Source organism: Anas acuta, chromosome 1, assembly GCF_963932015.1.
Source record: "Anas acuta chromosome 1, bAnaAcu1.1, whole genome shotgun sequence".
NCBI lineage: Eukaryota > Metazoa > Chordata > Aves > Anseriformes > Anatidae > Anas > Anas acuta.
Genome location: NC_088979.1, coordinates 101,592,726 through 101,618,191, shown reverse-complemented (window position 1 = coordinate 101,618,191; position 25,466 = coordinate 101,592,726). Strand labels below are relative to the sequence as shown.

The 25,466-nt window shown below is 38.3% G+C and overlaps 1 protein-coding gene and 1 long non-coding RNA gene across 2 annotated transcripts; one reads left to right on the top strand and one right to left on the bottom strand.

The window, feature by feature from the left end:
• The first annotated feature begins 1,694 nt into the window (after nt 1-1,694).
• Nucleotides 1,695-4,819, top strand: LOC137860220 (uncharacterized). Its single transcript, XR_011098785.1, has 2 exons — nt 1,695-1,864; nt 3,923-4,819. It is a non-coding gene; the product is annotated as an uncharacterized lncRNA (long non-coding RNA).
• Nucleotides 4,820-8,111: 3,292 nt separating this feature from the next.
• Nucleotides 8,112-24,981, bottom strand: C1H21orf91 (chromosome 1 C21orf91 homolog). The gene is made up of 5 exons (XM_068690181.1): nt 24,840-24,981; nt 24,489-24,619; nt 12,751-13,287; nt 9,464-9,526; nt 8,112-8,991 (listed from the first exon to the last, which is right to left on the bottom strand). Exons 2-5 carry the CDS (start codon nt 24,610-24,612, stop codon nt 8,831-8,833), a joined length of 885 nt encoding a protein of 294 aa, XP_068546282.1. The 5' UTR covers nt 24,613-24,619; nt 24,840-24,981; the 3' UTR covers nt 8,112-8,830.
• Nucleotides 24,982-25,466: the final 485 nt, after the last annotated feature.

Below are 25,466 nucleotides of genomic sequence, written 5' to 3'. Positions count from 1 at the left end.
TAGTAGGGTGAGAAGGAAAAACAAGTAGCTGCAGCTGAAGCAAACGGGTATGTTACTTGGCCATTGTTGTGCTCCAACTAATCTGCCTGGAAAGCGAGAATAATGTCAGAAATGCCCTACTGTACAAAAGCGTGGTACTTCCAGCCCAGTAGCGTGACCCCATCAGTAGCAAGAGGAGAGAATACTTGGTGAGCTCCCCATGGCGATTTGCATCCTTCCTCTAACCCAGCATCCACAGCCATGATACTCACAGACACCAGCCGGCACTGCCCTGCACACTGCCTTGTGCTGCACATCGGTGGCAGCAGTAATTATCAAAAGATTGTAGCAAATCATCTTATGTCTGCATGACGGAGCTTTTGGACAAAGAATACAGTCCAGCTTATTCTGAGCAGCAGCTGTATCAGCATTATGGAGGATGCTGCTGCTTATCAAAGTCATTTAAGTCATGATGAAAGAAGAATATTGCACGTTCCCACGTTGATTGCACTTTAGTACTACTACTATTCCTTAACCTATCTCCATCCTGAAAGACCCATCTATCCTTAAATATTGTCACTTGTACAAAAGCCTCATTCCAGACTAATCACACAAAAAACTTCAAGCAATGGCACTTCAAACAAACCTACAGTTAAACAGAAGTATTACTATTTTTCAAAAGTGCAGCCCACATTAACATCTATTCACTTTTTAAAAATCACTTTTTAAAAAAACATCTTGGGAAAGAAGTCCCCTGTTGTTTATTTCAATGCACAACTCTAAACAGAATAATTTGCACTCTATGATCTTTTCATTTGAAAGTCTAGCTGCATTGGATTTGAATTCTAATTGAATTCTAATTAAAATACCCACTGGAAGCCACAGACTCCTACCTAAAAAATAAAATAAAATAAAATAAAAATCGTTAAAACCGTTACAGGGAAAACTGTCTTCCCACAGTATTATTTAGCTACAGTAGATTAGCAAAAATCATTGAAGAGTCAGAAAGTGGGACTGTATTTCTCAATATTTCATCTTTCTTTAGACGGATTAAGGAAGCCCTATCACTTAAAGCCAGCATTTGGCTTCACAGAATACCTTTTTTTTTTTTTTTCCTACTATATCAGGAAGGAAAAAAAAATCTTAAAAAGAGGAATTATTATATAAGAGAACTATTCTGCTGAGGAATCTGTACCAATCCAGTGTTGCTAATGAAAAGAAGTTAGGCTGCCCTTGGCTGCCTAACCCAATCTTTAGCCCTGTTTCCTCACTTACGGAATGCATTGGTTAATGCTTTGCAACATTACTCTTCTAAATGTAATCATGTGCTGTATGCATGGGTATTGTGTATCCTTACCAGAAGCCACTAAATTCTCCCGTGTTCTAAACTGACCACAGAACAACAGGCACATTGATTCCCATGCATGCCAAACACACAGAAAAGTGCAATAAATATTTTAACACTTGCAAATAAGAGGTAGGAAAAAAAATCTTATTTCCTAATTTTAGCTATACATGATTTATATAATTATTTTTAATATATTAATATAATTATTTAATTTATATATTTTATGAATATATTCATATATAATTAATTTATGAATATAGCTATGCAGACGCCTGCACTCACTCCTCTCCATACTAGTATCAATAAACTAAAGCAGCCAAGTGAGAAGCTTAAAAAACAAAAAAAGAAAAAGTAACAAATAGTTTTAGACTGTACCATGCAGCTGATATTGCAAAAGTTACCTCTAGCCAATAACCTGTTTCTGCTTGGTCCCTCAGCATTGCAATCTACCTCTGAAATATGGATGAAGATGATGATGAAGATCCTGAAATTGTTCTAACAGAGGTTTATAGACAAATTGCTCCAGGATCAGTCTTGGTAGGCTTTTTGTTACTGCTGAGGGTTTTACTCAGTGGCATCTTCATCTGGAGTCAACACAGCACCCTAGGAATATTCGAGACTTAGACTGAACTTGCATTAATTACATTGTTGTGAGTAAAACTAAATGCTATAGTGAGGGTGTGTTTCAAATGCTAGGCTAATACAGAGTACATTTTAAAGAATTGGAAAAGGCATCATTGGGTCCTGTCAGATTTTAAACCTGCTGAGAAATGATGATCCTACAAAGCAGTCCAAATTGTCCTGGTGCTTTTGCATCAGATTTATTAAGTACTCTTCTCGTTAATCTTGTTTCTTGCATGCGACATCCTGAAAAGAAAAGCGTTTAGTGGGACGTACCTGCTGGTAAGTTGCTGTTCCTCTGCCATTGTTACAGATGGCCAAGGGCAGCTGTGCAAGCTGCTGCTGAAGGACAGATCGAGTGAAACATCACTTAATGCCCCTCTCTAACAGCATGATGACCTATAGATCCGATGCATTCTGAAAAGACGACATCACAAGGTTGTCTTGGTAACCCGGCAGGAGCTGCTCTGCTGCTGCTTCAACCCATGGCAGGAAATTGGTCCAAAATGCACCACGTTGGTCTTGGCTTGACTGGACTGCACTTGGGCATGTGGGCATTGGAACATCTCATGATGTCACCACAGTTGCAGTGGTCAAGGAGCGGAGTTTTTTGCCCACAGACTTATGACTCCTTGTTGGGAATATCAGAAGCACCGAGCAAAGCTTTCCTTGTACTTGGGACACGTCCACACACATGCACGCACACTCTCCACGTGAGTGCTTTGGTGTGACCTTATCCTGCAGCCTTTTTTTTTGTTTTTCCTTCTAAGTGGAACACTGTAGATGGCTTTATAAAATCTCCCTGAGTCACATAACTTTGCAAAGATGGTGAGATTTTTAGCTTTCTTTTATATTTTTAGCTGTCAATTTTCTAAAAAAAATAAAATTAGCAAATGTTTATAGAACCATAGAATGGTCTGGGTTGGAAGGGACCTTAAAGACCATCCAGTTCCAGCCCCCCACCATGGACCCGGACACCTCCCGCCAGACCAGGTTGCCTAAAGCCCCATCCAGCCTGGTGTTGAGCACCTTCAGGGATGGGGCATCCACAGCTTCTCTGGGCAACCTGTGCCAGTGTCATGAGCTACTGGGGCAGAATGAGAGAACAGGACAGATGCACCTAGAACTGAGTAAGTCTAATTATGTTAGGTGATTTTTAAGAACACACACACTTTTCATCAGTGCCAAATGCTATCTTCCTGAAAATAATGCAATTTAAACTTTTTCTTCAGCTTGCGGGGAGGCTCTTTTTCATCTTATGACCAACTGTCTGACTTGATCTCCCTTCAGGCACTTCCAGTAAACAAAGGCTATGAAGGAGTATTGCCTGTTTTTCCCCTCTTTTTAATAATAATAACAATAATAATAATAATAATAATAATAATAATAATAATAATAATGTTGAAGTTTAACCACATAACTTCAAAAGACAAAGAATGCACAAAAAGTACACGTTAACTCTTTCTGCTAGATTAGGTGCACGTAGGTACACTATTGCAAATGAAATATCAGTACTTTTGCTTTTCAGATGTACCAGTAGTACACCTGCTGGACATTTACTGCCAACTTTAAATTTCACCTTTAAAATATTTTTGTCTCTGTAGGCAAACAAATTTTAACTTTTTGCAAGAGATCACCTTCACTGCAAACTTGCATGACCCATACATAGCAGTCAGGTTTTTTTGCTTTTTTTTTTTCCTGAAGTATTTGACCTGTAGCCCTGATATGCATATGCGGCATCAAGGACATTTGCTGTGTGCTTCGCTCAGGTTCAGCCATCATGAAATAATATACCCGCAAGAAGTACCTGCAAGATACCTGCAGACTTACTGTGTTGTACAAATGCAGACATCTTTTGCTACTTGCATCAGCGTATTTGTCCAACTGTAGCCCTGCAGGAAAGCCTCTGCAAATGAGATACATACAACTTAAAGAAAAAAGCAATTATTTATTGTTTCTCTCACATGCTTACAGAGCTCCTTGGCTCAGCATCAGCATGACAATACCCTGGTAAGACACCTGAAGAGTCTGTGCTGACCAGGCAGGCATCACACGTGGTGGGGGTGGAGGAATGGTGGAGCTGGGAGCAGAGCAGAGCTGCAGAGCGTGGGAACTGCTGAGACTGCACATCCACCACAGCCACCGACACCGCCAACACCACCAACCTGACCAACCCGACCTTGGACTTGACACCCTTCTTTTCTTCAGGATTTTGTACTTTTTCACAATCATGCCTTACTCTTGAACTGTTTAGCTACCAATACGTCACTATGTTAACAGCCCTACCTCAGCCTGTAATTTTACCTCTCCTCTGTCTCACAGTTCCGTCAAACGTGGTGCCAAGGTTTTGCACTTGTGTCTGGGTTAGGCAGCTGTGCTAGGGATCTGTGGAGAGCTGGTGGGTTACAGAGATGACAAGTTATGTGTTGGAGGGGCCAAGGGGAAATTAGGTTCAGGTATTATGATCACTGAGAAGGTAACAATGATTTTGAACTTGTAGTTTGTGCTAACAGAAAAAAAACCATAGTGTTTCTCAGTCATGGCAATGCAGGAATGGAACTGACACTGAGTACTGGAGAAAGTCAGTACAGGCAAGCACAAGGAGATGTTGAAAATATTTACCTTAGGATAGGCCTATGGAAAAGAATTCAACACCTACACACCTGTGCTTTCAACTGGCAAATTAACTTGCTCTCAGTAATAGAGGAAAACAATCCTTTTAATAAACTTTTAAGCAGATGGTAGATAAACAAGTGACTGCAAGACTTTTCTTGCAGGTTTCAGGATTCTCTGGTGATGGGCACTGTATAGGAAATAATTAAATGATGGAGGAAAAAACAATAAAGTTCTGTCTTTCATTTCACAGTGGGATCCACAATTGACTCGTGTTATGATTACACTACCAAACAACAGCAATTTAGCAGCATCTTTGTTTCTTCCCCTCTACTGCAGAATTTAATCTGCCTAGAGAACTACTGCTTCCTGCATTCCTACTTCCCTTTATCCAAATACCCCTTCTTAATGTAACATATTCTTATGAAATCAACATTTAAAAGCCTTGAACCAATAGATGCTAACATTTAATTATTGCAAAACAGAAGTGAATAGATCGCTGCTTTTCACAACACAATAAAAAGAACTTTTTATTAAAAAAAAACAACAACAACACATTTTTTAGTCTTTATAAGTTTAAACCCTTTCTTTCTTTAGCTAGAAAATGATGATTGAGACATTTTAAAACTAGAGCTATCCTGTGGAAGTTTTCTTATGACCCAACTTACTTCGAAAGCTTTAATGCAGTTAATAGCATTTCCTTAATGTATGTTTCAGCTTTACATCGCTGACTTTATATTCAGTAAAACCTAGAAAATTAACGTTTTATTCATTTTAAAAAACAGCAATTGTGGGGAAAAAAACACAACAATAAAGCAAGCAATATGTTACTATGAAAAATAAATTAACTGATTGCTTTATTATTTTTTCCTCAAAATTAAATCTCAGTATTTAAATATGTATAAGTGAACCTAAATCTTACAACTGCAAAACCAATTTTATTGCCCTTGCAATCTAACACATATCAGCTATATGTAATTTGCATTTCCAATTTTGACATGAACAGTTCCATATAACGTTTTCTGGATAATTCAAGAAATATTTCTAGCAAAAACAAAAAATCAATTCTGCTCCTAGGAGTTGATTAATTAAAAAGCAGCAACAAGCCCCCAACCCCCTGCCCACTTTCTGGAAATGGCTTGTTGGCATGGAAACCAGAGCATGCATTACCATTCGGGGGTGCTAACAGAATATCATGCCCAACATGAGAACTCAACCAAGGAAAAAGGGAGAGGGCAACGTTTTCATAATGCAGTTACTGAGTTGGTCCAAAAAAAAAAAAAAATCAGCATGGAAATAACAGATTAAGCTCTTAAACGGATCTAAGTTTGTGGTCTGCTCTTTTATACTCATACGGATCTCATTTTGATCAAACAAGAGACTCCTCCTCATGAATTTAATTACTGTCTTACTGAGCCTTAGATTCAGCTGTGTTCTCATTGTTGGGGTCTCCAGTCACGGCAATACAAATAGAAGTAACAAAAGGTTTTCAGATTCAGTTTCGGTGAACATTTTTCCTGGCAATGCATCCCTTTGTAAAAGGAAAAACGAAGGAAACAAAAACAAAGACATTCCCTCCCTCCCCTTCAAAAACAGACAAAAAAAAAACACACATTGTTTTTGCCATATACCACTAGGACTTGGCTGTGAAGGAGGAATCAGTAGCAATTCTGCTTGTTTTTAGAGAGCACTTCATGAAGGTCTTTTTTTTTTTTATTTATAAAGTACACAATTTTCCAGGCAATTCTTGCTACCATTTTCGGTAAGAAACAGTTTGCAGTGCAAATAAAAACTAGTAAATTTTAAGCTGCTAAGACTCTCACAGTAGCTATTATTTGACAGGTGCTCATAGCCAGAAACACCACTTTTGCAAAACCCTTTTTTTTTTTTCCCCCTTAGGTAAAGCTTATTTACCACTCACTCAAAACGCATCTTGAGTCTGAATACCCTAAGGATTTACATTTCTTATAGAGAAGCACCTCAAAATTTGACGCAAGATTTACACGAGATAGATTTCTCAGTGAAAGTCAGGGAAGTCATGAGGAAAGAAATCCCACGCATATGACGGTGTGAGCACTTCCTTACAGTACTTCATTTTGAACCTGAACACCCAAGGGCACAACCACATCTATCTTCTTGAACTCTTTCGGGGCTACAGAGAAGTGATACACGGAAGCGATTCCAGGTCAGAGCTGACAGGCAGCTGGGGCACACACTAACCCCTCTGAACCTGCAGCATTTTCCTTTGGGCTTAAGCAGCAGCAGCAGCAGCTATATAGTTAGGTTTTCTTCTAAGCACATATGCTGGGATTCTGCTTTCCTCTTTCCCTGACTCACAGTCAGATCAAAGGCAAAGCATAAAAACAATTAATGTTTTTCCATGGCTTCTGGGCCCTAGAAGTTGTCCTTCCTTATAATATTCTACCTTAAAAACAAAATAATTCCCCTCACCTTGCTTTCATCAAAACCCTAATCTAATGTAACAAAAATAAAACACACAGAAAGATATTAGGAAGGACTCCATATAGGTGCTATGCTTCTAATTCCTACAGAAGCAAACATCAGGAGTGGAAGTACAACTTACTCCTTCAGAGCCTCTCATTACCATGTGAACTGAAATTCAAATCCTCACAACATTCTAATCAGACAGCTGGGGATGTTTAGATTTATCTGTTTCAGCTTGTGTGATGATTGTTTTCACAGATGTAAGCAATGATGGTATTTCTGCTCTCACATTATACTTGCAGCTATCTTAGTATTGTATTATTAGACTTGCATATGGAGATTAATCCGTCCTCTGACAACCATAATCGTGGATTAGCTAGTACACATTTACTTATAGGACCACTTTTGCATGCAAGCAATACACCACCACCCATATTTTACCCTCCTACACCACTAAATACTTGAAGAAACAAGTTCAAGTCCCTGCTTGTGCATCCTCTCTCATGCTGCTCCAAAACCCTCAGAGGGCCCATCCAGAACTGCATCGTAAGAAAAGCATTAATAAACCTGTCCTATGTAGTTCAGATGTCAAGTTGAGCAATCAAAAAAACAAAAGTGCAAATTAAGCTGAAGTTAAAACCAAATCTAAACCTTTCTTCCCACTAAACATTCCCTGCTTTCACTTGAAGTCATTAAAGTCAGAAAGCACAAATTCTACATTTAGGGGAAGGGGGAATCTCTCCCCTCCATCCCTGACTTTCTCATTTATAAAAATCTCTAACTTTCTCTAACTCTCTAACTTTCATTTATACAAATATAACTCTACGGTCTTTTCAGCAAAGATTAACTTGAATTTTTCAGTATGATTAACTGATACAAGTTATAAAACAGAATAGTCTCCTTTTTTTTAGAATGTAAAAATGAAAATACTATCACATTGGAATCCAATATCATAGAAAACACAACACGGTTTTGTAGTATTACAAATTTATTTAGTTTCTTTGAAATCATTTTTTCAGCATTGAAAATTTCACACATACAAAAACAACTTTTATGTATTAAATCCAAAGTATGTTTTTTTTTTTTTTTAAACAGAAGTGCTGTGCTTTTTCTCTTTTTTTTTTAAACATCTTATGAACTAAATTCTTCACTTATAAATTTGATAAAAATAAATGATGCACATGTGAAATTCATGTGAATTAACATGTGAAATTCATCTCTTTGGGAAAAAAGATTATTTTTTTAAATTGTATCATGAAAGATACTGACCTGAAAAGGGATAAACAATCATACACAAGGCATAAACATTACACAGAGTAATTCAGACGTTTTATAAAGAGATCTGGAAAAGTACCTAAAATAGTAATATTTAGTATAAAATTTCAATAATAAAATATTGCTTGTAATAAATAAGAAAATGTGTTTCACTAATACTGTTCTTCCCTTAAAGCTCTCTTGGATGTAACATGATCAGATCTGATCAAAACTTTTTTTTCCTCTGTATAAAGTAGGCAGATTTACAGGCTTCAGGTCATTCCTTGTTAGAAACAATTTAATTATCAACAAAACAAAATTCAGTTCAAGGCTCATGCGTCATTATGGGCAAAAAAAATCCAGAGTGGGAATAGGCCTTACTACAGTGATTTTAGTATCTATGATATTTGCCTATTTTGTTAAAACCAAAGTGGAATAAGACTTCTTATGGATTAGGAATGCAAAGAACAAGCTGCCCAAGTTTCCTCAAAAGCTTCTAAATATTTGTGTAGCAGTTCTCAAAGCCACCAGGGAAAGTTAGCTATACAGGGGATACGAGTTGTATCCCCATTATATGGGGACATTTGTTTTCATTCCTGCACGTCCCATTTGTAGACATGGCAATTTGGAGTAGTTCTTCAGCAACTGCTCAATAGCAATGTGACGGACATTCAGTTCTGAGGCCAAAGAGTCCTTTTCTTGGACTTGCTGTGTCAGCTCCTCAAACACATCTGCAAGAACATCATTAGGTTAATGCACTTCACCACTCTACTTTCATAGGGATAACAAGTAATGGTGAACATTACTATTTAAAAGGCACAGGTATTTAAGTGGCTCACTCACAAGAACACTGTATAGTCCCAGCACAGCTTGGTATATGCATTGTAAACTGAACAGGATCTCTAGTTTTGTTTTAGGTGACCCAAGTCAAGGTGGAACAATTAGTAACTTGAAATAAAGTTGAATCCAGTGCAAAAAATACATGCATAACAAAGATACATATTAAGTGCAAATCTGTTTCACCCAGTAAGGTTACATAATAAAGCACACAGAAGCTTCTTGCTATATGTAGTGATTGGATGTAAAGTGATCTCAATTCCAAACTTAACTGATAGCAAAGCCATTACAACTTCTTTTTAAACAAGATTTTATTTACCACAAAGCAGCACAAAGGCAAAACAAAGATTACTGAAAAATTCTCACCCTGGATTTGCTTGAGAAGTTTTTCATTAAGTTGCTTTAACTCTCCGGGAGTCATCGTGTTCACTGTAAGAATAAAATCCATTATCACTTCTAAAGTAACAAACACCTCTAAACAGATTGTCATTTTATCAAATTGTTTTTATTTGCTTTCGAATGATCAACAGGTGTGACAGTAAACTAGAGGCCACATTGTTTATTAGTAATTTTGGAAAGTTTGAAAATTCTCTTATGCTGACATGGACAAGTATCTATTCCACAGAAAGCCCCTTCCTTGGCATCAAGAAGATGCAAGCTCAAGCACTCAAAATACAAGTATCTAGAATCAGAATTGCATGTCCCCTTTTAATATTTCTTGGACTTCAGTTCTGACAGCAAAACATGTTTTCCACAGTGCTACCCCTGCAAGTACATATGTTTAATTGCAAGCAAGTGGACAATACTGAAGTTAGTTCTGCTACATTTGCAAGCCCTTAGAAAATTGCTTCTGAACAGACTTTTTATCATGCAGCTACATCTGTTACCTATAAAGTTTTGTGCCTTATGCATATAGAAATACTGTATACAATTTCCATACAGTAACTTAGTGATAAACAATGAAAAACAATGAAAAAAATCTTTGTTTGATACAAGCAAAGACTAACATATAAAAAGTTTATTTCTCACTTTCTTCTGTTACATTCCTAGAGAGAACTAAAAGACCCTATTCATCATTCATAATTCCTCCTATATATAAGGCTATTCTAAGACATGCACATTGCTCATCCTTGGAGAAAACACATTAAACCTTAAAGTAGGGAATTTTGAAAGTATTCTACACAGCTCTCAATCAACAGTAGCATGCAAGGAAGCAGAGGCTTCCTTCCTAGAAGTCCCTCAACTCAGGTATGGTGGGCAGAGCTTGGTGCCACACCTACTGCTGAAATGCCCCAGGGCTGGATGGTAAAAACTAACAAGCCTGGCCACCACAGGAAGGTACAGGATGCTGAAACAAACTAAGACCTTGTAAATCCTGCCCCTTAGTGCTGCAGCTTAGCAAAACACACTGCACACCACAGGGACGAGACCATACTGCAATCATACAGCTTTTGTTCAGGGATTTATGAATGGCAGAAGTTTCTGTATTGTTAATTTTAAAACATAAGTTCTGATGAGGCTGATTTTTATTTACCCAAAAGACTATTCTGTTATGCTAAGCCTTCTCTTCCAAACCTTCTCACATCTTGTAATTGTGGGTTATTAACTTTCTCTTGTTACTGCCAAACTAAAGAAGTTGGCAACAGCTAAGATAGCCTGTTTGTAGCTGCTCACAACATAAGGCCACTTAACAGAGGAACAGTTCCACCTGTCTCCTCCAACAGCCAATTACAGCAGTGCTTCTCCTAACCTTCAACTCAATAGAACAGATTTTCCCACAAATTACCACACTTTAAGTTGATGTTTTTTAATCTCCATGAAAGGTCTGATCAGATTTAATATGGTAACTAATAATTTTAAAAGAACAAAGGAAATTAAATCAATAAGTCTTCCCTTCTTTCTATACCCAGGGGTAGGAAGTCACTTTCTATTTCATTATTTTCATCAACATTTCAATAGCTGCAGCAGGTAGGCAGATTCACACATTTCCCTCCTCTTTGTGTGTATCAGGACAGGTCTGTGTTATGCCACATAATTCTAATACAGGAATAGAATACTAAATTTAAATAAGTTTTTCTATGCACAGCTGAGGAAATTTTAAAAATACTGACCAAGATATTTACAGTTACATTAGCAACATTTTTTTTTTTTAAATAGAATGTTACGCTGTTACAGTGCTGGTGCTGCAATAAGAATGGACCTAACTTCAGCATACATGGTCCTACTAGATTTTTCTCTTAAATTAACTTTACATAAGCACAAAGTTTCCAAATGAATATCTTACAAGGCAGAAAAGATAAATAATTAGTTTTAACATTATTTAAGACACAAAGCAAAAATGCCTTAAAAGCATATGATGCAGTCATAGCAGGTAGGAAAAAAATGTTATTGTGCTCAAAAAGAGTTTTACGTTCCTTTGTCCCGAGATCAGAGAGATAAATTCAATGTGACTAACTTCAGTTAGATAACCCCATAAACCAGGTCAAGCTTTCATAATTCCTCTGTTAAATGCTGTCCTGATTTATTTAAATTCCAATTTATGACTCCAGAGGACAGGTGGTCAAACAGCACTGCATATCTGGTTTGATTTATGGCACTGCAACTGCTAATTTACAATAAATACAATAAAAAACATCATACATCAGTTAAAATTGTCTTGTAAAGAATGAGAAATAACCAAACTTTAGAAGGACAAGTTCTGTTAGTTTATTAAAAATGGGAGTCTAAAGAAACCAATTCCAAATCTTACAGCACCCCTTTCTTTCACTCTCTCATTCCAAATTCTTCTGTTGCCTTTTTTCCATTATCTAAGTTTTTCACAGAACATTTTACTAGCTTTTTCATCTTCTTTCTCAGGTCTTTTGAAATTCAAAAACACTCTCCAATTACTTTCCTCATTTACAAAAGTAAGAGTTAATGTATGCTAGTTTAGGACTAAGAACTGTTTAGAAGCATCAAGGTAACTGTACAGATCTCTAGGATCTTGTACTTGACACATCTTATGTAACTTGGTTCCAAAGATTCCAATAACCTAGATGTATGTCTGAAGACTCTTCCAGTGACTTTTCCTGAAATAACAGGAAAACTTATTTTTTCTTATGCTCAACAAGCAGAAAACAAACAAAACTAGAAGTGCATGTGGAGAGTCTGCTGCTATTAAGAATGTTTAATTCTGTACATTGCTTCACAAGTTTGCTCTGTTACTTTACCTCTAGTTTCCTCTATTGTTTAAGACAGCTCTGTCCAAAAGGTAACTCAAGACACTATTGATGTTCAACAAGATGGTTGCTTTCAGGAGTCTGCACGAGCACAGTGTGACTGTCATGACTGACGTATTAAAGACAGACTGCAGCCAAATGTATCCTTTCTTTAAAACATAAATTAGACAGGCCGTGTATCGCTTTGTTGTATAACTATCAGGAAAGTTAAAAAAAAAAATAAGAAAATGAACAAAAACCCACCTCTCCACCCACGAAAACTATCTACTTAACTATGTAACCACATTTTCCCACAGATTTTACAGTAATTCTAAACTGTTAAAAGATGCATTTCTGTCTGTGAATTAATGCCCTGTGGTAACATATAGTGGTCAAGAGATATTTCAGGAGATGCCCCCCACTTGTGAGGCTGCATGTAAATAGACACATACTTACATTCTTCCCTGCTGTAATGAGGATGCCTGTGATGAGGAACACTAGTGCATGAATCACTTTCAGCTTTTTCAGGTTTCTGGGCTTGGCTGTGATTAGACCACAAAACACTGTTGCAGCAGAACGTAGCACCTGTTTCTTGTAACATATCAAGTCTGAAATCAGAGGATTCTCTTTGTTCTAAAAGACTTTGTGAGCAGCTTGAAATGTTTCCGGAATTTCCATCTATCCATTTTGCAGAGTATCTAGGTACTGGGGAGTCAAACTGTGGCAGTAATTTTCTATCAGTCTGATGTCTGAAGTTAAAAAATGGATGTTGGGATGTTTTTGAGCTTTCAGTATCAGAGTCTAAATCCTTGTTTTGTGCATACTGTATGATCCAGTTAATTTTTTTGCTCAAGATATTTTTTACTTCTGCATATGTACTTTTAGAGAGTTTTGACCGTGGACAGTCCTGATTTGCTATTAAGTGGAATTTTTCAAAGCAGTCTCTGTGGCCCCTTAAAGATCTTGTATGTAGAAGATCCGACTTTGGTACTCCTGTAAAGACAATAAAAAAAAAAAGCAGAGCTCACTTACTGTTTATTCAAACTAATTTTTCAAAACCTTTACTCACAAACAACCAATAAAATAAAACATTTCCTGATGCTTTCATATTAATAGTCCCATCATTGAAGTAAGCCTGGTATGTGATGATAACCTAAATGATCTGAAATACCACCCAATCTCAAATCCTTCAAACTAGTAATCTCTAGTGCAGGACTCAGACTCACAGGTTACCTCCATGTGTCTCCTACATGATAACACGGATTAAGCAAGCTGCCAGATGCACATATATTGGATGAAACAGACATTTATAATTTGTCCGAAGTAATGCTAACTACGTATCAGACATTTCCACTGAACAATAGTGAAGAGCATTCTGATAACAGCCATTCATGCTCTCGCCTTCTATGTATAATGTTATGAGCCATCTGGTCCACCAATACTGCAGCGCCCAGGTTTTGTCAAGTACTCAAACATAATTCAGACTTCAGTCACAGTTTATTATTTTGCAGGAGTATAAGCCTGTAGCCCAGCTTGAGAATTGAGTTCTAGCACTGTCTACGTTTGCCAACATTAAATTATCTGGAAATTAATTCCATGTAACATGGATGCTTGTTCTCCTCTTTGCTTGTCCTCCTTCAAAGACTATTCAAATAGCTACAGCAGGTAATTTACTGAAACCTCAAAGTAATTGATAGTGATTGACATGGTAAAAAGGAACACAATCTGTGAAGATCAACAGTTGTTCAGACAGATGGCATAAGAAATTACTATTTCATAAAGTGAATAGTACTCCACTACAAAATAACTTTTCAGCTTCAGTGGATACTTATTTTTGTTCAGATTTACCTATGCAGTAGATTCAGTATCCGAGTTCGGAATACTGAGCAGGCTGGCTTACCTCAGTCCGTACGCTACCTGGGAAGGTCCCAATATGAACAAAAAATTATGTAACACAATTATGTCCCTGATTACAACAAGAAGCATTTCTGAGAACCACTACTTGAAGGTGCCCAATGCTTACTGATGTCAACAAAGGTAAGATTCTTAATATTAAGTCCTGAAAACAAATCCAAACACTTTATTTTGAATCTCTCACGTAGCAGTAACTGATGTTCCGTATTTGGGAGGTAAAACAGGGAGATGAGCCATTACAATTTTTCTTTATTTTCTACTCTCTAGACATCAGTGAAACTCAGGAGCGCTACTGTTCTGGCCTTGTTTGTAAGAGCGTACATACAATTTATAGGTCAAAGCGACAAGAATGGGCAATGAAAGATTATGACAGTGAAACTTATTTTGTGCTGAGCAGCAGAGGATAAAGGTAAAATCATGAAAACAGGTACTCCTTCTGTCCAGGAACTAAGTATTGAAGCAAACAAAAAAACAAATCCTAGCCAGAGGCGGTTTTCAAGAAGGAAACAAAATACGAAGTACAGGTGTCATCTCTATAGCTATAAAATCAAGATCCTTACCCAGCACCTCAAAAATCTTTCAACCTCTTTCAGCAAATAAACATCCACTAATCCACTACCTTTTCTTAGCTCTAAGTGATTTGTCTGCTTGCAATGGCTATTTTCCCCTCTCTCCCTCTAAAGACTTTAAAATAATAACAAAAACAAAGAAAACATTCCCAGTGAAAACAAGGAAAGGCAAATCATTTATCTTCAGAGCTTATCAGTATGATTATAACAAGTCTGTTTAACTTGGGTAGTATGATATAAACTAAATCATTAAGCCATGAAGAAACAGAAAACACTGTCAACTGAAGTTGTGAGACAGCCACATTTCAAACTTTACAAAAACTTTTGTTTGTTCAATGCTCTTCGCTTTACCCAAATGATTCTTTGTACTTTTTGTTGTTGTTGTTTGGTTTAAACTTACTGAAAACTTCAACAGATTGGAAAGAAAAAGTCTTGTACAATTTTCCATAAAGTAGCTCTCAGGAACCAACTTAATTTCATCGCAAGATGAATGAATGAAGCCAATGTCTTCTAGCGACAGGACAGAGAAATCCCACCTAAAGCAAATACTTGAAGATTTGGTTAAAGAGATTAAAAGGAACCACAGGAAGCACAGTTAAGGATGGCTGGGGTAAACACAGTTTTGCACAGACTGATTCTAGTTCCTGGCTCTTAACAGGTTCTACCACCTGTTTTACTTCTACCCTTCTCCCAGCCCACCATCCTCCCAAAACTGGGGGAAGAACTACAACACTGTTTTTATTAAAAATACAAGAACAGAGTCTTGCTAGTTCAGTGAAATACTCCCAGCACTAGTTCCGAGGCATGGCCTCTTGCGTTTAGCTCCTGTCTGGCATGGCTGTAGAAGCAGGTCAGGCTACGCTTCCTTGTGTATACACACTATCACTTCTGAGGCAATCACAAAAGAAACACTTGCACAACAAATGAGAGAATACTACAGCTTCACTTAAAATACATTAAAAAAAAAAAAAACAGATCTGAGGCTTTCTGCCTTTTTATTTCCATTACAGTAACACATTACTTGTCCAGAAACAAGTTCTAATCAGCATTAGAGCAAACAAATTTATAAATGTTGTTCTTTTAAAATGCTCTCTTTGATTTTAGGGCATTAAGATTTACACATTAAATGGTCAATGTGTGAAAATAAACGAGTAAGTACTAATAATCAATTGACAGACTATGATATCTTCTTTTCACAAAACAGCAGAAAGGCAAATAAGAAACAGGAGTACAATGAAAAAACATTCTAAAAGAATATTAAATATTTTTTAAAATTGGATATTGAATACACAAAACTGAATATGCACTCATAGTCAAGCACAGGTAAAAACCTTGAGCTCCAATATAGAATTTTTGAAACCAAATACACATGAGCTCTGTGGTCTTAAAATAGTTTACGGGACTGCTAATGATATAGAAGTATCAAAAGCTTCTCTGAATTTATTTTCCAGAACACTTACAGATATGAAACACGCATTTGAACAAAGTATGTTGCACTACATAGAATTTTCATATATTGGTCTAAGAAGCCCTATCCTGATAATTTTTTAATAGAACACTCCAAACACATTTATTCAGAGGTTGACCCTTCAGAAGACAAAAGCAGAGAATCCCAGCCTAGATTAGGTGCTGACAAACCCCAGCAAATTCTACTAGAAAGTGTATAGGAAATCCTAGAGTAGAAATGCAGCTGGCTAAGGGACACAGATCAGGTTCCAAGGCTCACACACTTTATCTTCACTGCAGATGTTAAACAATTCCCTATTGCTGTGAATCTTGCTTTCAGCAAAATAGAGGACTATTGTATGAATAAAACAACAACAGGAAGAAAGAAAAACCCACACCACTGAAAGTCTCAGCATTCTTTAATTGAACCATTTTCTAGGCATGACCTCTTCTTTTCCAGAGGGTGTCAGAGTACTCAAAATAGAAAACACACAATTATCAGTCATACAGAACAAGAGAAAACATAGCACGGCTTTATGAAGCCCCATCTGATTTTTATGTCTCTGACATGAACTTAAAGCAATTTAGCAGTCTTTCCTACTGCTAAGTTTATCTTCCATTAGAGTTTTGAGCATCGTTAACTTTCCCACTCCAGAGGCATGCTGCTCAAAGAAATGAACTTCTCAGAATTCAGTAATAACAGTTGCTAATTTCAGGCACACCTATTATAGAAGAAAAAAAACATTCCTTCAAAAGTTTTAAGTTTTGCTATTTATAAGCCACAGGATACTAGCCATAACAGCATTATTTCTGAACATGGGGCCAGTTATTACAAAAACTTCCAATCTACAAGAATAAAAATCCCATCCCAAATCAGAATTTACAACCACCCTCTCCTCTTAGAAGTTAGAACCCTGGAGTTCCATCTAGATGTTCTTCAATAAAATAAGGAACAGCAAACTTACAGAAGTGGTTTGGAAGTTGTCTTTAGGCTAGCAGAATTGCTTCATCTTTCACCTGGTGTGAATTTCTATGTTAACAAACATACACAAAAACCATCCTCTCTGCTGTGCTAAGGTGACAGTCCCTTCCCATACAGAGGATATGCATAACATCTGCCACTACCATTTTAGAATTTTATCCCAAGATCTGAGGATTCACAGTAGCTGTTGTGCCAGCACAAACTAGCGATAACCTACCAGAATTACAGCAACTAAGAGTACTTTCCTTTGACATAAGTCCTTCTGTTCTGGGCAATATCATCAGCTTTATGAGGCAGAAAAGATGCTTATTTCTTTTTACTAAGTAATACTCCATATTTTTCTTCATCGCCACTTCAAAAAAATCTACCACCTGGTAAACTGACATGGATTAAATGACACAAAGATAATTCAGTTTTAGAGGACAGACTACTTTATTTAACACTATGAACACAGAGACAAATAAAACAAAGGAAGACTTCTGTACTTCACAACGAGTAGTATCACAGCGTGGATGTATGACTGTCTCAATCAGTTCGGGGGATTTTCACAGGATGCACTGGCTTTAACTTCCTGAAACATTCCAGTTACTGCTCTCCCCAGCTGTCTTCTGTGACTACACAGTATTGAAACACCAATGCTTTAATTGACCTCTGAAACGGCCCCTGAACAACTGCTCATCTCCATTGAAAACATTAAGATCAGACTAGCTCAATTTTGATTTTTTCTTGCATGCAGGACTAGGACATGCGAAACGAAAGGAAATGCTTCCCAAGACGTTGTTTCATGGACATAAACATTCATGTCCGTCTACAAGTCAGATCACTCAGACTGCTGTAAGAGGAGGGCTCTTGCCCCAAGACCTCTTCAAAATGCATTAAATAAAACCAGCCCATGGCAAACTGTGACAGCAAGTCACCCTCACATCTAAATGACAAAGGGTGGGGAGACCTGTTATTCTTCAGTTGTACAATTCTGCCAACACTGAAAAATGGGGCCATTATAGACTTATCTCCAATACATCTGCCTCACAGGACTTAAAGCCAAATGCTATTTTCAAGTGTATTCATGCAGTTTTATTTAAGGCTTCTGATTTGTTAGATTAGCTGGAAGGAAAAATGCCAGTGCCATTCATTAAATTCCAAAAGCAGGCAACCAGTAATGACTAGATATTATCTTTTTTTCATAAATTAAAATTCTCTCTTCATTTTTGTTTGATAAAGCCAGTGCTCCCCATTCATCAAGTGTGTAATCAAGACCTCCCATTACATTTCTATCAACTTACATGTACTTTGCCACATAGCAAACATCCTATATAGGACAACATAAATCCAACTTAGCCTTTAAGCATATTTTCAAAATTCACATTCCCTATAAGCTACTATCTAGGAAGAGATTTTTCTATTACATGAGATGAGCTGATGCATTCTGCAGAAAACTTTACTACAGAAACTATGCCAGAGATGCTTCACTTTATAAGAGAAATCTACTAAGCTGACCTAGAAGAGAATGGAAGCCATGAGACAGTATTTCTGTATTCGGGATGATGCCAGAGTAAGTAACATTACCTGCTCATATTACATACTTGCACGTACAAACTTCCCTAAGTTAAGAGAGTTCAAAAACAGTTTTAGGACTAGCCACACAGCGCTATTTACTCGGCAATACTTGTATGGCACTCAAAGGATTAAGAACAGCATCTCCAACCATGTTTGAACTTGAACTCATAGCTAAGAGGTTTACTGGAAGCTGCAGCTAGTTCCACAAGTCCGTTCAAGTTGCAGAAATGAGTCATGCCCCTGGACCGTAAATGCTACCTTAAAACAAGTTTTCATCTGTCTACCCTAAAGGACAATGATGAAAGTTTTTAGCTTTTGTTGCCAGAATAAGAAGTCATTTGTTATTTTATTAGCATAAAAAAGACGTATTTTAGAACAGAATGAAAGTAAGACAGTAGTTTGCAATCCTCTCAGCTACATCTCATAACCTAATTTATTTCAGTAAGATATTCTTCCATACAGCATAAGAGGGGAAAAAAATGTAAGTACTTGCAACTTTTAAGAACAAAAACACATTTTTCAAAGATGAACACTGAGAATGAAGAATAAGAATATTACACAAGATTTTATAGAACTTAAAATACAAAAAAGCTAAGACAGACTTGTTTATAGCACCTTTGCCTCAATCTTGAGACTAGAATGCACTAGATCTTATGCTGAAATTGCTTAAAATGCTGTGAGTCTCTCCACACTTTAAAGGATCATGGAAACGTAACTACACTTAACATTAACCAGTGTAACTACTGTGTCATCTACTCCCTACATCCTCTTTCATATTAGAAGGCCTGCAATACAGATTTTGGTTTCAACTCCTGCCATTTACAATTCAGCTGTTTTTCACCTCTAAACACAAAAGGAAGCAAGCCGGTTTACTTGTCAGTTAGTATTCTCCAAGATGTTATCATAGTCAGCAGCGACAGATAAGCAAAACAGTACATAAAAATCAGCTCAAACAAACAGATTTTTCCCATCCATTATAGTTTCATTTCTCTTACAAACTCCAAACTGACACCTTCTAAACAATCCTGCCTTATGACGTGCTAGCATAAAACAGGATAAGACAAATACACCATTTGTGACAAATAATGAAAATTAAACTGTGATTATTACAAAGTTTGAAATTTTCAGAGCTGAATGTGATGTCTGCACAAATACATTTGGGTATTAAGCTTCCAAAGCTGGGATTTCCCCACACATTGTTTGGAGGATCACAGAGTGTGCATCAATGAGGGACACATCTGTGTTGCATGACATGCTACCATGTAGAGGTATCTGAAGAACCCCGAGCAGCCCCACAGGCAGCACGACTGCCCATCACTCCAGGCACCTCTCCATGCTGTGCAAAATGTGGACTAGATGGCTACATCCTTCTAGCAGGAGGAGCACAGCACAAACAGGTATTGTCACGTGGAAACCTGGAAACAAACTCCTGCAATTGGCATCTCAAAGCAGATTGTAGGGACACCATTACTAGGTGTTTTTGTTTATATCTATATACAAACACAAGAAATAAGTGTGTCTGTATTCCACCACCATAATCCAGTCTGCAGTTCAAACTTCAAATCTGTTGTTAGTATTATGTATTTACTATCATGGTCCACTTAATCACTTTTGCATGCTACAATGAAATGGTTCTTGAGAAGAAACTGGTCTCAAACTAAGATACAACACATCATTTCCTGGCTTACGCAATCTACTTAAACATGAATTTAAACCATTTCCTGTTCCAATGGTTGATTACTACTGTTGCACCTACTCAGAAAAACAAAACAGTACATAACAATCCCTGACATTCACTTTGCCTGTACAGGGCATACAGAAGCCAACATCCAATTCCAGCAGACCCACACTACCTATATATTCTAAACTCTGTCTACAACTTTAAAACTGCTGTACAGAACCAACTTTGTTTCCCAGAGCATTGGCTTTATGTATCTTAAAGTCTAAGCAATTACGTTAGTATCCTAACATGCTAAGTCACCTGATTATCATCCTTCTGGCTGGTTTGGGAATAAATGAGGTATTTATGTGTATTTTAATCCATTCGATTTCCCTGAGCATGAATCCTCTAACTAAATGAGCTGAAAGGGCAACCACAAGAGACAGAAACACTGCCCTTTTGTCCCCCCCATTCTTTAGAGTGAAAAACAGCAGAAGCATTGCTAAACTCTCCTCTACAGCCATCTCTCCCTGTTCCTCAACAATAGTTGATGACAAGTAATCGGAGACTGTTTAAACCTGCATCTTGGCTTTCTGTTTATTCTGTATGCCCGTTCTCCCTTTTCTCCTTATTTTGCTAACAATCTTTCAGTTAACTTTAGAGAAATGGGCCCTACAATCCATACACACCACTCCTGAATAAATTCAGTGACAGACATCACAGCTGAACTCCAAGCTACAATCAAACCAACAGTTCACGTGAACTATACCACCAAATCTTAGGCTAAACTATAATTTTGCCTCATTTAAACATTATAAATCTAGTATTCAAAAACAGTTTATTACAGAGACAATATTTCTGATCGAAAACCAGAATTTTCATAGTAACATAGCAGGCTTTCCTTGTTCAGTAACTCAGTGATTACTTAGCTAATGCAGACCACAGACTAAGCTTTCTGTGCAGGAGTCTGTATAAAAGGACTGGAAAAAGAACTTAAATGTGTTAATGATGCAATTATGCATCATTACTAAGCTATTGTCCAACCATAATAAAGGTTACAAAACCCACAAAGCATCAGGAAAGTAAAGGCTGAGACACATCACAGTACTGATCCAGGAGGAAGCCTATTCAGTCATTACACACTGGGATGTTCTTAGATTTGTTTCTAAATACTCACCTTACTTAACCAGGACAATCAAGGACATCACCATCTACACACAAACTTTTACAACTTTTACTCACAGATGTCCAAAACACAGACTTACATCAGTAGTTATCTACATGTATAATGTGCAGCTATGTACTATATTTTGTTTTGGAGACTGTGCAATTTGTTGTACAGTACATTTTGTTTATATACCTTTGAGAAAGTCTGCTTTAGATGGGGTTTAAGCAGCTAAGTTTTGGCTTAGGTTCGTTTCATGTGTCTGGATTTACCACAGACAGGTTTAAAGAACCAGATGCCAGCAGGAATGGAAACAGAATTTTCTCATTGGTTTCACTAAAGCACTAGAATACTAAATCCTTTTGAACAAGGAAACTGGGGAAATGACTTCCAGAATTTCATACATTATACAGAAATTAACACTGGCTGCTGCAAACAGCAGGAATACTTCAGCTCCTGCAAGATCCCTTGATGCACATCAATACAAAAAAGGAGCAATCCTTAAGCAGTATCCTAGCTGTTGCATGAACATGAAATAGCCTGTTTCACTTCCTGAATCACTTAAAAACATACCTGAACAACAAAAATATATATATATATGTTTTAATTTCCTGCATTTTTAAATATGATTTCAAACAAAAACTATTAGCAAGAATGACACTTGTTTCTTATGACACTTGATTCTTATGTGTGGGATAGATAGCACATTTACAGAGTTAACACAACTTACAGTCAGTTGATTCTGTGCAACAAGTCATTATGTGAAGTTTGTTACAATATAAGCAGCAAGTTGGTATGAAAATATGTAGTATAATACTCAGAGTTACTGTGAATTTTCTGTTTCATTCCCTACCCAGGGCTCTCAAAATACTGCTCTTCTAGATACATATAAATCATTGTCTTTGTTATAGGAAAATACAGGAGATGAATGTAACAGATGTGCCAGAAGTAGAAGGAATGTGACCCTGGATATGGTAAAGAACTGGCTCATACAATGTTCAGCTAGAAATTCTTTTAAAGATTCTTTCTAAAGTCACTTACACAACCTCTGCTGATCTTAAGCCTCCTCTCCCTATAAAAGTAACAGTACATCTTTTCAAAGAAGAGTACATAATACAGAATATCAGAAATTGTGGTATTTTGATGCTGCAATGACCTAGATATTAATACTTTTCTTTAACTATGCAAGATAAATTAAGAACGTAATGGCCTCAGTTTCAGGTGAGCTTCCATCAGTATTCTGTTCAAGTTGTCTTTTTTTAAATTAAGTGAAAATCTGGGAGATTATGCAGACTATACTGCTGCACACACTACGCCTTTGCTATTATCAAGTCTATTTAGAATTCTGGAAAATAAATATAACGTGGTTCCAGCTAAAAAACATGATCATTTTGTAAAGTAATATCCATTACAAGAAACTTTGACAAGTCCACAGCTTTTCAAACAGAGCACAAATAACCATCCAGCAATGTTTAATGCACTCTGTTTTATTTTTTTCCACCACTTCCACTACAAAAATAGATTCTGAATGTAACTGGCTTACTTAATTCTAACAATAGCAACACATTTTTTTTTCCTAATTAAAGAGTCTACAGAAAGAAGCGTCTTAACTCTGGTGCAAACCTATCATTTGAAAACAGGAAGCAAATTAAAGCACACTGACATCTTGGTTTAGGTTAGACAGCTGCTCAGAGTTTTCTATGATAAAGTGGAGGTACACAAGCTGTCTCTTCTAAACAAAAGCAAGATTACTACTCAAGCATGAATGCACTGTTGATATTAAAATATATATCACCTCTATTAGTAAATGCCTTAAAGATTTTTTTTTAATTAACCCCCCAACTTTTAATTAAAAAACAAAGTACAGGGTCAATATTTGAAAGGAATTCCAATTTGCTAATATATTTTACAAGTTTCTGTGAGGTGATAACACAATTCTGTTACTTACACATGCATTTAAAGTAAGATGCTCAATAGAAGCAGTATATTGAACATAACACTTATAGTCCCCTATATTCCAGACGGTCTTATACTTGTGTTTCAGAATAAGAAACTAGACCACTCACTGGGCACAGTGTTTATATCTCACAGTACTCCCCCTCAGAAAGACTCAATCAGACTTTCAGTGTACTCTCACATATATCAAACAAACCATATCCTGTTATCTGTCACCAAGAAATGAGAATATTCACATTACAGCTTTAAGATCTTCACATTCAATTGCCTCGTACCAGTTTAGATTACTCTAGGTGGTCACCCGCATACAGAACTGGCAAACGCCAAAAGAACTAGTTGTTTAAGGAGGAACAACTTACTTTGTTGTCCAAAAAAAAAATCGAGAGACAATGTTTATGCATTAAAAGAAAAAAAAAACAAAACAAAGCACACCTTATCTGACTTAAAAAAGGAAATCTCTGTTCTATTCTGTTCATGCATGCCCACCACTTACTTCAGACATGAAGACAAGGAGCAAGATAGGCAAATCTGTTGGGAAAATGAGGCTTCATGCTCTAGAAGCATACAAGTTTTTACTCAATCCACACTGTTCTGGAGGCCAGTGACAACGCTTACAAGATCAGTCTTTAAGAGCCCAAACTCCTACTTTATGCTTTGCAAATTTTAAAGAAGTTCGACTGTGAACCCAGTCTTTATCATGCTGCGTGTATCACCGTCTTATGAAAGCGCTAAACAGACCTCTGATTATTTTTACTTAAAAAGGAGAAACCGATCTGCTTCCAAGAACAACTTTGCTTAGAAATTCACAGAGCAAGTTTCATATATAACCCACTCTGATCACTGAGCAAAAGATTTTGAATAAAGGCAGCACAGGCGCTGCTTCCCATCAGAACAGACCCCGGGGCTGAGCACCAGGAGGTAAAGCCCCGGGAGCCCCCCCGCTACCTTCGATGTTGAGCTCGAAGCAGACGTGGCAGAAGGACAGCGTCTCCCTCTCGGTGCCCAGCTTGCAGACGCTGCACACGTTGTCATCGTCCAGGTCGATGCTGACGAACTGCTCCTCGTTCATCCTGGCCCTGAGGCGAGGGGGGGCGACACGCGAGCCGTTAACGGCCGCCAAGCGAAACAACGGCTCCAGCACAACCCCCGCCCCCCCGGCAGGCAGCGTCCCGGGCAAGTTTCTTCCGCGGGGCGGGGGCGCGGCCGCGACGGGGCCGGGACCCCCACGGGGCGAGCCCCGAGCCCGCAGACCCCCAGCTCCGCGCCCCCCCCTCAGCCCAGCCCAGCCCCGCTCACCGCCGCGCTCCAACACCGCAGCCCTCCCGCTGCCGCTGCCGGCGCCCCGCTATTGTCCGCCCCCACGGCGCCGCCCGCCGCTTCCGGACGACACCAAGGGCTCGGGCGGGACGGGGAGGGAGGGGCGGGACGAGGCGGCCGCCGCCCGGCCTGCGAGCGGCTGCACCGGCAGAGAGCGCCCCTGCCCGCCGCCGCCGCTTGGGCTCGCCCAGGGCCTCTGTGTGTGTGGGGGGGGGGGGGGGGGGGAGGGAGGGGGCGTGTGGTGGCGGTGGTGTTTTAACACAATTCTGAGGAAAATAATAAAAACATTGGTCCCTGGGGATTGCTGTTGCCTCGCACTCCTTGTGCCTATGGAGGGAGGGAAGGAGGGAGGGAGGGAAGGAGAAAGTTCCCTGACAACACGGCTGGGAGTTGTGCCGGGCAGCCCCGGGTGCTGCTGCGCGAAGTGAAACCACGGCAGCGCCGCTCGCGAAACCGCGGCTGGGGGCGCCGGCCCTCCCGGGAAGTTCCCCGGTGTGAGGAAAGCACCCGCAGCGCGCTCCCGTGGCGTCAGCAGGGCTGTGTACCGGAGAGATGTGCAATCTGCCAGAGTCTCCTCCTTCGAAACACATTTTCCGCCACCTTATC

Bases quoted from the DNA above. Each gene is read 5' to 3' on its own strand.
- C1H21orf91 (XM_068690181.1), bottom strand. From the start codon at position 24,612: ATGAACGAGGAGCAGTTCGTCAGCATCGACCTGGACGATGACAACGTG. The intron at 9,527-12,750 runs GTAAGTATGTGT...TTATTCTTACAG, and splicing joins TCATTACAGCAGGGAAGAAT to TGAACACGATGACTCCCGGA. The intron at 8,992-9,463 runs GTGAGAATTTTT...ATGTTCTTGCAG, and splicing joins ACTTCTCAAGCAAATCCAGG to ATGTGTTTGAGGAGCTGACA.